At 47.1% G+C, this 18,691-nt stretch overlaps 1 protein-coding gene across 1 annotated transcript in view; it reads right to left on the bottom strand.

The window, feature by feature from the left end:
* The window catches only part of LOC137380299 (laminin subunit beta-2-like), a 283,335-nt gene extending 265,530 nt beyond the window's left edge, over positions 1 to 17,805 (bottom strand). The window contains exon 1 of the mRNA XM_068052207.1: positions 17,521 to 17,805. Within this exon, the coding sequence (XP_067908308.1) occupies positions 17,521 to 17,548 (28 nt within the window). The 5' untranslated portion in view covers positions 17,549 to 17,805. The remainder of the gene's footprint in view (positions 1 to 17,520) is intronic.
* Between the last annotated feature and the right edge of the window lie 886 nt (positions 17,806 to 18,691).

Below are 18,691 nucleotides of genomic sequence, written 5' to 3'. Positions count from 1 at the left end.
GCAGGAGGGCATGCCAGGAGCAGCACCAGGCATACCTCAAAATGAGGTGTCAACCTGATGAAGCTACAACCCAGGACTACATGTGTGCCAAACAGTGTAAGCAGCATGCGATAGACAGAGCTAAGCGATCCCACAACCAACTGATCAGATCTAAGGTCTGCAGTCCTGCCACATCCAGCCGTGAATGATGGTGGACAATTAAACAACTAACTGGAGGAGGTGGCTCCACAAATATCCCCATCCTCAATGATGGGGGAGCCCAGCACATCAGTGCAAAAGATAAGGCTGAAGTATTTGCAACAATCTTCAGCCAGAAGTGCTGTGTTGATGATCCATCTCAGCCTCCTCCTGAAGTTCCCAGCATCACAGATGCCAGACTTCAGCCAATTCGGTTCACTCTGCGTAATATCAAAAAAACACTGAAGGCATGGATGCTGCAAAGGCTATGGGTCCTGACAATATTCCGGCAATAGTACTGAAAACCTGTGCTCTAGAACTTGCCGTGCCCCTAGCCAAGCTGTTCCAATACAGCTGCAACACTGGTACCTACCAGACAATGTGGAAAATTGCCCAGGTATGTCCTGTACACAAAAAGCAGGACAAGTCCAACCCGGCCAATTACCACCTCATCAGCCTACTCTCAATCATCAGTAAAGTGATGGAAGGTATCATCAGCAGTGCCATCAAGCGGCACTTGCTTAGCAATAACTTGCTCAGTGACGCTTAGTTTGGGTTCCACCAGGGTCACTCAGCTCTTGACCTCATTACAGCCTTGGTTCAAACATGGACAAAAAAGCTGAACTCAAGAGGTGAGGTGAGAGTGACTGCCCTTGACATCAAGGCAGCATTTGACCGAGTATGGCATCAAGGAGCCCTAGCAAAACTGAAGTCAATGGGAATCAGGGGGAAAACTCTCTGCTGGTTGGAGTCATGCCTAGCGCAAAGGAAGATGGTTGTGGTTGTTGGAGGTCAATCATCTGAGCTCCAGGACATCACTGCAGGAGTTCCTCGAGAGACCATGATCACGGTGGGGGAGGGAGAGGGAGACCAGAGTCACTGTGGGAAGAGAGATTGGGGTCACTGGGAGAAAGAGAGAGATTGGGGTCACTGGGAGAAAGAGAGAGTTTGGGGTCACTGGGAGAGAGAGAGAGATTGGGGTCACTGGGAGAGAGAGAGAGATTGGGGTCACTGGGAGAAAGAGAGAGAGATTGGGGTCACTGGGAGAAAGAGAGAGAGATTGGGGTCACTGGGAGAGAGAGAGAGATTGGGGTCACTGGGAGAAAGAGAGAGATTGGGGTCACTGGGAGAAAGAGAGAGATTGGGGTCACTGGGAGAGAGAGAGAGATTGGGGTCACTGGGAGAAAGAGAGAGATTGGGGTCACTGGGAGAAAGAGAGAGATTGGGGTCACTGGGAGAGAGAGATTGGGGTCACTGGGAGAGAGAGAGAGATTGGGGTCACTGGGAGAAAGAGAGAGATTGGGGTCACTGGGAGAAAGAGAGAGATTGGGGTCACTGGGAGAGAGAGAGGGATACTGGAGTCTCGGGGGGAGAAAGAGAGAGAGAGAGAGAGAACAGGGTCACTGGGAGAGAGAGAGAGAGACCTGGGATTTTCTACAGCTGTTCCTCCTCAAGTTTGTTTAGACGCTGAGGTTAATTGTTTATTTAATATCACAGTTTGCAACATATCATCAAATCCTGGAAAGATTTTTTTTGGAGGAGAGGATTTTTTTTAATGCTCAGTTATTGATTTTCGAAATCGAGAAAAGGTTGGAATAAGAACCAAACTCAGGTTGAGAGTGGTTAGCCATCAAACTGGTTGGCTGGGTGTTTCTCACAGTTTGAGTGGAAAGGGTATGAAGATAGCTCTCAGCCAGAGTCACACTGCACCCAGAGCTTCGAAACACCATCACAGCATCAGTCTGACAACATGGCTGAGAATCAGCCACACTCTCCGATCGTGATGCAACCTCCAGCAATTACAGATTAATCCAATAAACCCAGGAGAATAATCAACATAACATAAAAAATATCTTCGACAGCACCTTCCAAACCCGCGACCTCGACCACTGAGAAGGACAAGGGCAGCAAATGCATGGGAACACCACCACCTGCAAGTTCCCCTCCAAGCCACACACCATCCTGACTTGGAACTATATCACCGTTCCTTCACTGTCACTGGGTCAAAATCCTGGAACTCCCTTCCTAACAGCACTGTGGGTGTACCTACCCCACATGGACTGCAGTGGTTTAAGAACCACCACCTTCTCAAGGGCAATTATGAATGAGCAATAAATGCTGGCCGAGCCAGTGATGCTCACTTCCTGAGAATGAATTTTTTAAAAATTGCATACTCTCTGTCACACACACACACTCTCACATGCTCATACACACATAAACCATCTCTCTCACACACGCACATGCACCCACAGACCACAGATACACACACTCGTGCACACACGCACACTAGCGCTCACTCCCGCACACGCGTGCGCACACACAGATTCCCAGAAACATGAATACACAGAGGACAGAAGGCAATAATCAATTGGACATGTGGACACAGAGAGACAAACGGTTTTGAAATTTATTTTCATCGCTCCAGTTGAACTGCTGAAGCTTCCAAATGGATGTTCAGTTGGAGCAGAGTTGGTTCCCTACATGCTGTCTATAGGTATCAGCATCATTCGAAGACAATCAGTGAACAGCCACCTCCCCGTCAATGTCCCTCGGACCGAGGGATTGAATGAATGCTGTTGTGACTGCCAGCTGTCCAGAAGGATTTAGAAACAGAGCACAGTTGGAATGCTGGGTCATGCACACTCAGTACAGGAATGCACTGAAGGCCTAATAAGCACTTCTCCAAAATAAACCACATTCCATGGCACACTTACTGTCTCACCCATGCTCATTCATCACTCATTTCTCGTCAACCCATATACAAAGAAAAGTGCATTAATTTGCCGACGGCCTCCCTGTGACTCAGTGCAGCCAAACTATACACAAACCCATACCGCAGTACTGTACCCCACTGGTAAACAATGACAGGCCCATACCCCAGTGTAATACAGTGACAGAACTGTACCCACCAGTACTGTACCCCAGTGTTATACAGCGACAGACCTGTACCCAACAGTACTGTACCCCAGTGTTATACAGCGACAGACCTGTACCCACCAGTACTGTACCCCAGTGTTATCCAGTGACAGATCTGTCCTCACCAGTACTGTACTCATGTTATACAGTGACAGACCTGTACCCACCAGTACTGTGCCCCAGTGTTATACAGTGATAGAACTGTCCTCACCAGAACTGTACCCCAGTGTTATACAGTGACAGACCTGGACCCAACAGTATTGTACCCCAGTGTTATACAGTGACAGACCTGTCCTCACCAGTACTGTACCCATGTTATACAGTGACAGACCTGTCCCCACCAGTACTGTACCCCAGTGTTATCCAGTGACAGACCTGTCCTCACCAGTACTGTACCCATGTTATACAGTGACAGACCTGTACCAACAGTACTGTATCCCAGTGTTATACAGTGACAGACCTGTCCTCATCGGTACTGTACCCCAGTGTTATACAGTGACAGACCTGTCCCCACCAGTACTGTGCCCCAGTGTTATACAGTGATAGAACTGTCCTCACCAGAACTGTACCCCAGTGTTATACAGTGACAGACCTGGACCCAACAGTATTGTACCCCAGTGTTATACAGTGACAGACCTGTCCTCACCAGTACTGTACCCATGTTATACAGTGATAGAACTGTCCTCACCAGAACTGTACCCCAGTGTTATACAGTGACAGACCTGTACCCACCAGTACTGTACCCCAGTGTTATACAGTGACAGACCTGTATTCACCACTACTGTACCCCAGTGTGATACAGTGACAGACCTGTATTCACCAGTACAGTACCACACTGTTACACAGTGACAGACCTGTACCCACCAGTACTGTACCCCAGTGTTATACAGTGACAGACCTATCCCCACCAGTACTGTACCCAGTGTTACACAGTGACAGACCTGTTCCAACCAGTACTGTACCCCAGTGTTATACAGTGACAGACCTGTCCTCACCAGTAGTGTACCCATGTTAGACAGTGACAGACCTGTACCCAACAGTACAGTACCCCAGTGTTATATAGTGACAGACCTGTCCTCACCACTACTGTACCCCAGTGTTATGCAGTGACAGACCTGTACCCGCCACTACTGTACCCCAGTGTTATGCAGTGACAGACCTGTACCCACCAGTACTGTACCCCAGTGTTATACAGTGCCAGACCTGTCCTCACCACTACTGTACCCCAGTGTTATGCAGTGACAGACCTGTACCCGCCAGTACTGTACCCCAGTGTTATGCAGTGACAGACCTGTACCTGCCAGTACTGTACCCCAGTGTTATACAGTGACAGACCTGTACCCACCAGTATTGTACCCCAGTGTTATACAGTGACAGACCTGTCCCCACCGGTACTGTACCCCAGTGTTATACAGTGACAGACCTGTACCCACCACTACTGTACCCCAGTGTAATACAGTGACAGACCTGTAACCACCAGTACTGTACCCCAGTGTTATACAGCAACAGATCTGAATTCACCAGTACTGTACCCCAGTGTTATACAGTGACAGACCTGTACCCACCAGTACTGTACCCCAGTGTTATACAGTGACAGACCTGTACCCAACAGTACTGTACCCCAGTGTTATACAGTGACAGACCTGTATTCACCAGTACTGTACCCCAGTGTTATACAGTGACAGACCTGTACCCAACAGTACTGTACCCCAGTGTTATACAGTGACAGACCTGTACCCACCAGTACTGTACCCCAGTGTTATACAGTGACAGACCTGTACCCACCAGTACTGTACCCCAGTGTTATACAGTGACAGACCTGTATTCACCACTACTGTACCCCAGTGTTATACAGTGACAGACCTGTATTCACCAGTACTGTACCACACTGTTACACAGTGACAGACCTGTACCCACCAGTCCTGTACCCCAGTGTTATACAGGGACAGACCTATCCCCACCAGTACTGTACCCAGTGATACACAGTGACAGACCAGTACCCAACAGTACTGTACCCCAGTGTTATACAGTGACAGATCTGTACCCACCAGTACTGTACCCCAGTGTTATACAGTGACAGACCTGTACCCACCAGTACTGTACCCCAGTGTTATACAGTGTCAGACCTGTCCTCACCACTACTGTACCCCAGTGTTATGCAGTGACAGACCTGTCCTCACCAGTACTGTACCCCAGTGTTATACAGTGACAGACCTGTCCCCACCAGTACTGTACCCCAGTGTTATACAGTGACAGACCTGTCCTCAACAGTACTGTACCCCAGCGTTGCAAGTGACAGACCTGTACCCAACAGTATTGTACCCCAGTGTTATACAGTGACAGACCTGTCCCCACCAGTACATGTACCCCAGTGTTATACAGTGACAGACCTGTCCTCACCAGTACTGTACCCGTGTTGCAAGTGACAGACCTGTACCCACCAGAACTGTACCCCAGTGTTGTACAGTGACAGACCTGTATTCACCACTACTGTACCCCAGTGTTATACAGTGACAGACCTGTACCCACCAGTACTGTACCCCAGTGTTATACAGTGACAGACCTGTATTCACCACTACTGTACCCCAGTGTTATACAGTGACAGACCTGTATTCACCAGTACTGTACCACACTGTTACACAGTGACAGACCTGTACCCACCAGTCCTGTACCCCAGTGTTATACAGTGACAGACCTGAACCCACCAGTACTGTACCCCTGTGTTGCACAGTGACAGACCTGTACCCAACAGTGTATCCCAATGTTATACAGTGACCGACCTGTTCCCACCAGTACTGTACCCGTGTTATACAGTGGCAGACCTGTACCCATGAGTACTGCACCCCAGCGTCATGCAGTGACAGACCTGTACACAACAGAACTGTACCCCAGTGTTAAATAGTGACAGTCCTGTACCCACCCGTACTGTACTCCAGTGTTAGAGTGACAGACCTATATCCACCAGTACTGAACCTGTATTATACAGTGACAGACCTGTCCCCAACAGTACTGTACCCCAGTGTTATATAGTGACAGACCTGTCCTCACCACTAATGTACCCCAGTGTTATGCAGTGACAGACCTGTACCCACCAGTACTGTACCCCAGTGTTATACAGTGCCAGACCTGTCCTCACCACTACTGTACCCCAGTGTTATGCAGTGACAGACCTGTACCCGCCAGTACTGTACCCCAGTGTTATGCAGTGACAGACCTGTACCTGCCAGTACTGTACCCCAGTGTTATACAGTGACAGACCTGTACCCACCAGTATTGTACCCCAGTGTTATACAGTGACAGACCTGTCCCCACCGGTACTGTACCCCAGTGTTATACAGCAACAGATCTGAATTCACCAGTACTGTACCCCAGTGTTATACAGTGACAGACCTGTACCCACCAGTACTGTACCCCAGTGTTATACAGTGACAGACCTGTACCCAACAGTACTGTACCCCAGTGTTATACAGTGACAGACCTGTATTCACCAGTACTGTACCCCAGTGTTATACAGTGACAGACCTGTACCCAACAGTACTGTACCCCAGTGTTATACAGTGACAGACCTGTACCCAACAGTACTGTACCCCAGTGTTATACAGTGACAGACCTGTACCCACCAGTACTGTACCCCAGTGTTATACAGTGACAGACCTGTATTCACCACTACTGTACCCCAGTGTTATACAGTGACAGACCTGTATTCACCAGTACAGTACCACACTGTTACACAGTGACAGACCTGTACCCACCAGTCCTGTACCCCAGTGTTATACAGGGACAGACCTATCCCCACCAGTACTGTACCCAGTGATACACAGTGACAGACCAGTACCCAACAAAACTGTACCCCAGTGTTATACAGTGACAGATCTGTACCCACCAGTACTGTACCCCAGTGTTATACAGTGACAGACCTGTACCCACCAGTACTGTACCCCAGTGTTATACAGTGACAGACCTGTCCTCACCACTACTGTACCCCAGTGTTATGCAGTGACAGACCTGTCCTCACCAGTACTGTACCCCAGTGTTATACAGTGACAGACCTGTCCTCACCACTACTGTACCCCAGTGTTATACAGTGACAGACCTGTACCCACCAGTATTGTACCCCAGTGTAATACAGTGACAGACCTGTCCCCACCAGTACTGTACCCCAGTGTTATACAGTGACAGACCTGTCCTCAACAGTACTGTACCCCAGTGTTGCAAGTGACAGACCTGTACCCAACAGTATTGTACCCCAGTGTTGTACAGTGACAGACCTGTACCCACCAGAACTGTACCCCAGTGTTATACAGTGACAGACCTGAACCCACCAGTACTGTACCCCTGTGTTGCACAGTGACAGACCTGTACCCAACAGTGTATCCCAATGTTATACAGTGACAGACCTGTTCCCACCAGTACTGTACCCGTGTTATACAGTGGCAGACCTGTACCCATGAGTACTGCACCCCAGTGTTATGCAGTGACAGACCTGTACACAACAGAACTGTACCCCAGTGTTAAATAGTGACAGTCCTGTACCCACCCGTACTGTACCCCAGTGTTAGAGTGACAGACCTATATCCACCAGTACTGAACCTGTATTATACAGTGACAGACCTGTCCCCAACAGTACTGTACCCCAGTGTTATACAGTGAGAGACCTACACCGACCAGTACTGTAACCCAGTATTATACATTGACAGACCTGTCCCCACCAGTACTGTACGCCAGTGTGAGAAATGACAGACCTGTACCTACCAGTGCTGTATCCTAGTGTTATACAGTGACAAACCTATACCCACCAGCATGTACCCGGTGTCTACAGCGATGGACCCGTACCCACCAGTACTGTCCCCCAGTGTTATGAATGCCAGACCTGTACCCACCAATGCTGTACCCCAGTGTTATACAGTGACAGACCTGTACCCACCAGTGCTGTATTCCAGGGTTGCGACAAAATATCAGTAGATGTGGGAATGGTAGATGTAATGGATAGGATGAAAATTGACTGGCAGGATTTACTGGAAAGGCTGGCTACGCTTAGTATGGATAAGTCACCTGGTCCAGATGGTTTGCATCCCAGGCTCCTAAAGGAGGTGGGGATGGAGATAGTGGAAGGGCTTGCCATAATCTTCCAATATTCCCTGGATATGGGGGAAGTGCCAGAGGATTGGAGAATGGTAAGTGTGATCTCCTTATTCAAAAGAGTGTGTAGAGACAGTCCTAGCAACAACAGGCCAGTTTGTTTAACATCAGTAGTTGGTAAGTGATGCTGAGAATATGTTTCCACTAGTGGGGGAATCTCGAACTAGGGGACATAGTTACAGAATAAGGGGTCACACATTTAAAACTGAGATGCGAAGGAATTTCTTCTCTCAGAAGGTGGTAAATCTCTGGAATTCTTTACCTCACAGGAGTTGTGGAGGCTAGGTCATTAAATGTATTTAAGGAGGAGGTAGATAGATTTTTGAAATCTCGGGGAGTCGAGGGTTATGCGGAGCAGGCCCAAAAGAGGTGTTGAGGCCTGGGACAGATCAGCCATGATCTTATTGAATGGCGGGGCAGGCTTGAGGGGCTGAATGGCCTACTCCTGTTCCTATTTCTTATGTTCTTATTTTCTAAGGGTTTAGAAACAATAATCAGGGACAAAATCAACAGGCACTTGGAGAAGTTTGAGTTAATTAAGGATTTTAGATTAGAGATACAGCACTGAAACAGGCCCTTCAGCCCACCGAGTCTGTGCCAAACATCAACCACCCATTTATACTAATCCTACACTAATCCCATATTCCTACCAAACATCCCCACCTGTCCCTATATTTCCCTACCACCTACCTATACTAGTGACAATTTATAATGGCCAATTTACCTATCAACCTGCAAGTCTTTTGGCTTGTGGGAGGAAACCGGAGCACCCGGAGAAAACCCACGCAGACACAGGGAGAACTTGCAAACTCCACACAGGCAGTACCCAGAATCGAACCCGGGTCCCTGGAGCTGTGAGGTTGCGGTGCTAACCACTGCGCCACTGTGCCACAAGGATAGCCAGCAAGGATTTGTAAAAGGCACATCATGCTTGACTAGTCTAACTGAATTTTTTGATCAAGTAGCAGAGAAGGTTGATGAAAGGAATGCAGTGGATGTTGTTTATAAAGATTTTGATAGGGTATCACATAGAAAGCTGGTTAACAAAATTGAGACTCATGGAATAGGAGGGGCATTGTCCAATTGGATTAAAAAATGGCTTAAGGGCTGAAAACAGTGAGTTGTGGTAAATGGTTGTCTTTTAGACTGTAGGTTGATAGACCCCCAGGGTTAGTACTGGGACCACTGTTATTTTGATAAATATAAAAGACTTGGATATTGGGATAGAGAGTAACATTTCAAAATTTGCCAATGATACCAAACTTGGAGGTGTGGCAAACAGTGAGGATGATACAAATCGGCTGCAACAGGACATAGATAGGCTAACAGAATGGGCAGACAGGTGACAGATGAAATTTAATACAGAGAAGTGTAAGGTGATGCATTTTGGCAGAAGGGATGGGGAAAGGTCATATTGACTTAATGGCACAGTTCTAAAGAGTGTGCAGGGGCAGAGGGACCTGGGGGTGCATGTGCATAGATCTTTGAAGGTGACAGGACATATTGAGAGAGTGGTTAATAAAGCATATGGGATCCTGGGCTTCATAAATAGAGGCATTGAGTACAAAAGCAGGGAAGTTATGCTGAACCTTTATAAAGCTCTGGTTAGGCCCCAACTGGATATTGTGTCTAGTTCTGGTCACCACACTTTTTAGGATGGATGTGAGGGTCCTTGAGAGGGTGCAGAGGAGATTTACCAGAATGGTTCCAGGGATGAGGGATTTTAGCTACAAGGTAAGGTTGGAAAAGCTGGGGTTGTTTTCCTTGGAACAAAGGAAATTGAGGGGAGATTTGATAGAGGTGTACAAGATTATGACAGGTTTGGATAAGGTAGACAAAGAAAACCTGTTCCCATTAGCTGATGGTACAAGAACTAGGGGACACAGATTGAAGCTTTTGTGCAAGAGATGCAGAGGGAATGTGAGGAAGAACTTTTTACACAGCGAGTGGTAATGACCTGGATTCGCTGCTTATGAGGGTGGTGGATGTGCAGATGATCAATAATTTCAAAAGGAAATATAGATGGACACTTGAAGAAAATATACTTGCAAGGCTACAGGAATAGAGCAGGAGAAGGGGACTGACTGGATTGCTTTACAGAGAGCCAGCATGGGCTCGATGGGCCAAATGGCCTCCTTCTGTGCTGTAAATGACTCTAAACTCGTCAAGCAACAGCCTGACAATCATACTTACATAATCATACCCTACAGCCAATGTCCCAGACTCCTCCATCACCATCCCTGGGTATCTCCTTTTCCACCGGCAGGACAGATCCACCAGAGGTGGCAGCACAGTGGTATACAGTTGGGAGGGAGTGGCCAGTGGAGTCCTCAACATTGACTTTGGAACCCATGAAGTCTCATGGCATCAGGTCAAGCATGGACAAGGAAACCTCCTGCTGATGAATCATTATTCCTCCATGTCGAACACCAATTGGAAGAAGCACTAAGGGTGGAAAGGGCACTGACTGTACTCTGGGTGGGGACTTCAATGTCCATCACCAAGAGTGGCTCGGCAGCACCACTACTGATTGGGCAGGCCGAGTCCTGAAGGACATGTCTGCCAGACTGGGCCTGGGGCAGGTGGTGAGAGACCCAATGCAAGGGAATAGCTTACCCGATTGCGTCCCCACCGGCACGTCAGTGCAAAAGACAAGGCTGAAACATCTGCAATCATCTTCAGCCAGAAGTGCCGAGTGGATGAACCATCTCAGCCTCCTTTTGAGGTCCCGACCAGCACAGGTGCAAGTCTTCAGCCAATTCGATTCACTCTGTGTGATATCAAGAAACAACTGAAGGCACTGGATACTGCAAAGGCTATGGGCCCTGACAACATTCAGGCTGTAGTACTGAAGACATGAGCTGCAAAACCAAACACACCCCTAGCCAAGCTGTTCCAGTGCAGCTACAACACTGGCATCTGCCCGACAATGGGCCAGTTCTGAAGAAGTGTCACTGACCTGAAACGTTAACTCTGCTTCTCTCTCCACAGCTGCTGCCGGACCTGCTGAGTATTTCCAGCATTTCTTGTCTTTGTTTCAGATTTCAGCATCTGCAGTATTTTACTTTTATTTTAAGATTAAATATATCTACTCTCTCAGCTTTGCTACAGAAGCCTGAGCTGAAACTGGGAGCAAGGGTGTCCCCAACAATAATATAAAGAGAGCTGTGCTCCCCCAATTTGAGTCAGTTTGCAATCACTGAATAACACTGCAACACTGGCGTTTTTTATATTCGTTCATGGGATGTGGGTGTCCCTGGCCAGGCCAACATTTATTGCCCATCCCTAATTACCCTTGAGAAGGTGGTGGTGAGCTGCCTTCTTGAACCGATGCAGTCCATGTGGGGTAGGTATACCCACAGTGCTGTTAGGAAGGGACTTCCAGGATTTTGACCCAGCGACAGTGAAGGAACGGTGATATAGTTCCAAGTCAGGATGGTGTGTGGTTTGGAGGGGAACTTGCAGGTGGTGATGTTCCCATGCATCTGCTGCTCTTGTAGATGGTACAGGGTGCGGGTTTGGAAGGTGCTGTCAAAGGAGCCTTGGAGAGTTGCTGCAGTGCATCTTGTAGATGGTACACACTGCTACCGCTGTGCGCCGGTGGTGGGGGGGAGTGAATGTTTGTGGATCTTGTGCCAGTCAAGCGGGCTGCTTTGTCCTGGATGGTGTCGAGCTTCCTGATTGTTGTTGGAGACGCACTCATGCAGGGAATTTATTTATTTATTTAGAGATACAGCACTGAAATTGGCCCTTTGGCCCACGGAGTCTGTGCCGACCATCAACCACCCATTTATACTAAGCCTGTCACTCTAGAATTGGCCTTTATAGCCACTCCAGGCGCTGCTCCACACACCACTGACCACCTCCAGGCGCTTACCCATTGTCTCTCGAGATAAGGAGGCCAAAGAAAACATTAATCCCATATTCCTACCACATCCCCACCTTCCCTCAATTTCCCTACCTATAATAGGGGCAATTTATCTATCAACCTGCAAGTCTTTTTGGGAGGAAACCAGAGCACCCGGCGAAAACCCACACAGTCACAGGGAGAACTTACAAACTCCGCACAAGCAGTACCCAGAATCGAACCCAGGTCGCTGGAGCTGTGAGGCTGCGGTGCTAACCACTGCGCCACTGTGCCGCCCTAAATGAGGGCAATGTAAATGTCAAAGGTGTACCGCGGTTGAGTAAGTAGCTGCACTGAGTGTGAAGAAGGGAGTATGGTAAGTGAGTGAATTTTAAGGGTTTAATCTCTCAAGACTAGTTTTTGTTTTGTTTACATCTAGCAATTAATTGAAATTCCTGTTTCAGTTAGGTTTCTTGCAGTTTTAAACAGGGGTATACTAACACTCTGAGAGTATCTGCAGATAGTTAATTAGGTAGCTAGCGTAAACTGGTTTCTGGGCTGTAGTAAAGCTCCAGCAGAGCTGACTCAGCATTGTTTACAGAGTATAAATTCAGGGGACTCTCAGTGCTGCCTGATTGCACAGAGGGTTAAGAAGGGAGTTTGGTAATTGAGGGAGTTCGGTAAGGAGGGGAACATAAATTAAGAAAATAAATTTGAGTGCACAGAGTGTAAAGTGGGAGATTGGTGCGTGAGGGAGGGGCTCTTTTCCTTTCTTTTTTCAGCCTCCAGTAGCTGCCTCTCTCTTTGACACAGGGGAAGAAGCTGATAGTGAGTAACTGGTAAGTTATTTTACTTTTCATTGTAATAAAAAGTTTTTAAAGTTACATTATGACAGGTCAGCTTGACCAAGTGAAATGTACATCCTGCGGTATGTGGGAAGTGATCAGCACACCACATGTCCTAGACCAGCACATCTGCAGGAAATGTCACCGGCTGCAGAAGCCTGAGCTCTGGGTTTCGGAACTCGAGCGGTGGCTGGAGTCACTGTTGTGCATCCACGAGGCAGAGGACTATGTGGATAGCATGTTTAGGGAGGTTGTCACACTGCAGTTTGGGAACATGCAGGCAGAGAGGGAATGGGTGACTGCCAGGCAGTCCAAGAGAACCAGGCAGGCAGTGCAGGAGTCCCCTGTGTCTATCTTGCTTGCTAATTGATTTTCCCTTTTGGATACTGGAGAAGCGATGGTTCCTCGGGGGAGTACAGCCAGAGCAGTCTGTGGCACCACGGGTGGCTCAGCTGCACAGGACGGGAGGAAGAAGAGTGGAAGAGCTATAGTGATATGGGATTTGACAGTCAGGGGATCAGACAGACATTTCTGTGGCAGTAAACGTGACTCCAGGATGGTGCGTTGCCTCCCTGGTGCCAGGGTCAAGGATGTCATGGAGCAGCTGCAGGACATCCTTCTGGAAGAGGGTGAACAGCCAGAGGTCGTGGTCCACAATGACATAGGTAGGAAGAGGGATGAGGTCCTGAAAGCAGATTTTAGGGAGGGAGGAAGGAAATTAAAAAGCAGGACCTCCAAACCAATAATCTCAGGATTACTCCCAGTGCCACATACATGCCAGTGAGCATAGGAATAGGAAGATTTATGGATTGAACACATGGCTGGAGAGTTGGTGTAGGAGGGGGGGTATCAGATTTCTGAGGCATTGGGACAGGTTCTGGGGCAGGTGGGACCTGTACAAGATGGACGGGCTACACCTTAACAGGACCGGAACTAATACCCTCGCAGGGAGATTTGCTAGTGCTGTTGGGGAGGGTTTAAACTAACTTGTTAGGGGGATGGGAACCTGAGGGATAGCTCAAATTGGAAGGAAGCAAAGCTGGTAACAGGAGGTAGAAAAGTAGCAAGTGACATTAGAAGGCAGGCAAAACAAAGGCGAGCATCAACGAGGATTAGAATGCAGAATAATGTCAAGAAGACAAGGTTAAGGTCACTCTACGTGAATGCACGCAGCATTCACAACAAAATAGATGATTTAAAGGCCCAAATAGAGGTAAATGTGTATGATCTAATTGCCATTACGGAAACGTAGCTACAGGATGACCAAGACTGAGAACTGAATATTCATAGATATTCGACATTTAGGGAGGACAGGCAAAAAGGAAAAGGAGGTGGTGTTGAACTGATAATAAGGGATGGGATCAGTGCATTAATAAGGGAGGATCTCAGATCGGAAGAAAAAAATTTGAAATCTGTTTGGGTGGAACAAAGAAACAGCAGGGGGAAGCAAACATTAGTAGGATTTGTTTATAGGCCACCAAACAATAGTGGTAGTATGGGGTATGGTATTAATCAGGAGGTTTGAGCAACATGTGGCATGGGTAATACAGTAATCATGGGTGATTTCAATCTGCATATAGACTGGGTAAACCTAATGAGCACTAATGCTGTGGAGGATGAGTTTACAGCAATTATATATTCCTTCAAGTCACAAAAACCCCAAAAGTAAAGGCAGTCAAGCATGGATAACAAAAAAAGGTAAGGGTTGTATAAGATTAAAAGAAAAGGCATATAAAATTGCCAGAAATTTATTTAGAGATACAGCACTGAAACAGGCCCTTCGGCCCACCAAGTCTGTGCCGACCATCAACCACCCATTTATACTAACCCTACAGTAATCCCATATTCCCTACCACCTACTTACACTAGGGGAAATTTACAACGGCCAATTTACCTATCACCTGCAAGTCTTTGGCTGTGGGAGGAAACCAGAGCACCCGAAGGAAACCCACACGGTCACAGGGAGAACTTGCAAACTCCACACAGGCAGCACCCAGAATCGAACCCGGGTCCCTGGAGCTGTGAGGCTGTGGTGCTAACCACTGCGCCACTGTGCCACCCCAGAAATATTAGTAAACCTAAGGATTGGTAAGATTTTAGAATACAGCAAAAGAAGACCAAAAAGTGATAAAGAAAGGGAGAATAGAATATAATAGAATGTAAGCTAGCAAAAAATATAAAAATGGACTGTAAAAGCTTCTACAGGTACGTAAAAAGGAAATGTTTGGCTGAGACAAATGGGGTCCATTACAGGCAGAGTCAGGAGAATTTATAATGGGGAATAGAGAAATGGCTCAGAAGCTAAATGATTACTTTGTGTCTGTCTTCACTGAGGAAAATACAAGAAATTCCCCAGAATTAGAGATCCAAGGGATTAGGGAGAATGAGGAATTGAAGGAAATTAGTATGAGTAAGAAGGTTGTATTGGAGAAATTAATGGGGCTGAAGGTTGATAAGTCCCCAGGACCTGATATTCTACATCCCAGAGTGTTGAAAGAGGTCACTATGGAGATAGTGGATGCATTGGTGATCATCTTCCAAAATTCTATAGATTCTGGAGCAGTTCCTGCAGATTGGAAGGTCGCAAATATCACCCCACTATTTAAGAAGGGAGGGAGAGGGAAAGCAGGGAATTACAGACCTGTTAGCCTTACATCAGTCATTGGGAAAATGCTAGAATCTATTCTAAAGGATGTGATAAATGGACACTTGGGTAATAATGGTCTGATTGAGCCTAGTCAACATGGATTTATGAATGGGAAATCATGTTTAACAAACCTGTTGGAGTTTTTTGAGGATGTTACTAACAGAAATAATAAAGGGGAGTCGGTGGACGTGGTATACTTGGATTTTCAGAAGGCTTTTGATAAAGTCCCCCACAGGAGGTTGGTTAGCAAAATTAAAGCACATGGGATAGGAGGTAATATACTGGCATGGATTAAGGATTGGTTAACAGGCAGAGAGCAGAGAGTAGAAATAAACGGGTCATTCTCATGTTGGCAGGCTGTGACTATTGGGGTATCACAGGGTTAGTGCTTGGGTCCCAGCTGTTCACAATATATATCAATTATTTGGATGTAGGGACCAAATTTCCAAGTTCGCCGATGACACAAAACTAGGTGGGAATGTGTGTTGTGAGGAAGATGCAAAGCGGCTTCAAAGGGATTTGAACAGACTTAGTGAGTGGGCAAGAATGTGGCAGCTGGAATATAATGTGGAAAAATGTGAGGTTATCCACTTTGGTAGGTGAAATAGATGTGCAGAGTATTTCTTAAATGGTAAGAGATTAGAAAGTGTAGATGTACAAAGGGACCTGGGTGTCCTTGTCAATAAGTCACTGAAAATTAACATGTAGGTGCAGCAAGCAATTAAGAAGACTAATGGTATGTTAGCCTTTATTGCAAGAGGATTCAATTGTATAGAACCTTGGTTAGACCCCACCTGCAGTACTGTGTGCAGTTTTGGTCCCCTTACCTTAGGAAGGATATTATTGCCATTGAGGGAGTGCAACGAAGGTTCACCAGACTTGTTCCCTGGATGGTGGGACTGTCCTATGAAGAGAAATTGGGGAAACTGGGCCTGTATTCTCTAGGGTTTCGAAGAATGAGAGGTGATCTCATTGAAACCTACAAAATACTTAAAAGGGATAGAAAGTGTAGATCTAGGCAAGATATTTCCCCTGGTTGGGAAGTCTAGAACCAGGGGACACAATTTCAAAATAAGGGGGAAGCCACTTAGGACAGAGATGAGGAGAAATTTCTTTACTCAGAGGATTGTGAATCTTTGGAATTCTCTACCCTGGAGGGCTGTGGAAGCTCAGTCATTGAGTATGTTTAAAGCAGAGATTGACAGATTTCTAAATTCCAATGACATAAAGGGATATGGGGATAGTGTGGGAGAAAAAGGCATTGAAGTGGATGATCAGCCATGATCATATTGAATGGTGGAGCAGGCTCGATGGGCTGAATGGCCTACTCCTACTCCTATGTTCCATGTTCCTATTTAATTAGCAAAAAGGCTCTGCAAGAACTCCAAGCATGGAATTATTTCAGGAATCAGAGAGGAAAAAGTCAGCAACATTTGGAAGCAGTCATCAGGGATTGCAGCAGTAATTCCAGGGATTAATTCAATTTAAAGCCTGGAGCCTGGGCAGGAGGAAGTGCAGGGCTAAAGAGGGTGTTTAGTTCGGGAAGCTACTGTTGCATCCCAGCCATTTCTATATTAGGAATTGGGAATCTAATGTGTGTTTTTAATGTACTTATCCTGGGAATGTGTGCAGCACTGACAAGGCAGTGAAGGTAATGAGTCAGGCTCACAGTGTGGGACTGGAGTCACATGGAGAGAGTCTGGGAAAGGGGACAGATTCCTGAGGGATGTTTGAGGCCAGATGGACAATCGGGCAGATTTTTCAAAACTCATTTTCAAATGTTGCCAGTCCACAAATAACCAGATTTCCTGAATTCCCTCAAACTTACCCTGAGAACCGACGGTCATAAAAACATCCACATCATCTTAAAGAGGACATTTCGCTTCTGGCGCTTGGAATGGAAACTTTTTCAAAGTATTTGTATTTAAATATTTCTGACCAGAACTCACCGCAGAATAGAAGGAGCAGAAAGTTCATGGTGCCAGTCTCTCGATGTTAACGGTTGTGGAGACACAGATTCGGCAACTCCGGGTTCCGGGAGACGAACCGCAGCTTCTGTTGTTTGCAAACTTTCTGGGAAAAGTTAAGATCGGAAGCAGACGGGTCCCACAGGATGAAAGACTCTTCCAAAAGCACCTGTCAGATCGTTTAATGCAAACTCCAGACTCCCGCCCAGGGGCTGTAACTGACAACTCAGAAACTAATCACAAACTATGAGGGAGACTCAGTGCCTCTGTCCTCAGACCCTCCCAGCACTCGCTCCCACTTCCAGCTGCTTTCTCATCAGGGAGAGAGGCAAAAAACCGCGCTGGATCACAACTGGGATCGGAGTGAGATAGACTGGGAGTGAGTCCAGGAGTGAAGCCGGAGTGAGCCTGGGAGTAGAGTTCGAGTGAGACTGGGAGTGAAGCTGGAGTGAGACTGGGAGTGAGTCCAGGAGTGAAGCCGGAGTGAGCCTGGGAGTAGAGTTCGAGTGAGTCTGGAGTGGAGTCCGAGTGAGACTGGGAGTGAAGCTGGAGTGAGATTGGGATTAGAGTTCGAGTGAGTCTGGAGTGGAGTCCGAGTGAGATTGGGAGTGAAGCTGGAGTGAGTTGCTGTTTGTAGTATATATAAATGATTTGGAGGAAAATGTAGCTGGTCTGATTAGTAAGTTTGCGGACGACACAAAGGTTGGTGGAGTTGCGGATAATGATGAGGATTGTCAGAGGATACAGCAGGATATAGATCGGTTGGAGACTTGGGCGGAGAAATGGCAGATGGAGTTTAATTCGGACAAATGTGAGGTAATGCATTTTGGAAGGTCTAATGCAGGTGGGAGGTATACAGTAAATGGCAGAACCCTTAGGAGTATTGACAGGCAGAGAGATCTGGGTGTACAGGTCCACAGGTCACTGAAAGTGGCAACGCAGGTTGATAAGGTAGTCAAGAAGGCATCCGGCATGCTTGCCTTCATCGGTCGGGGCATAGAGTATAAAAATTGGCAAGTCATGTTGCAGCTGTACAGAACTTTAGTTAGGCCACACTTAGAATATTGCGTGCAATTCTGGTCGCCACACTACCAGAAGGACGTGGAGGCTTTGGAGAGGGCACAGAAGAGGTTTACCAGGATGTTGCCTGGTC

Source organism: Heterodontus francisci, chromosome 19 (assembly GCF_036365525.1).
Source record: "Heterodontus francisci isolate sHetFra1 chromosome 19, sHetFra1.hap1, whole genome shotgun sequence".
Lineage (NCBI taxonomy): Eukaryota > Metazoa > Chordata > Chondrichthyes > Heterodontiformes > Heterodontidae > Heterodontus > Heterodontus francisci.
The sequence above is the reverse complement of the archived record's forward strand: the minus strand, read 5'-3'. Positions and strand labels throughout refer to the sequence as shown.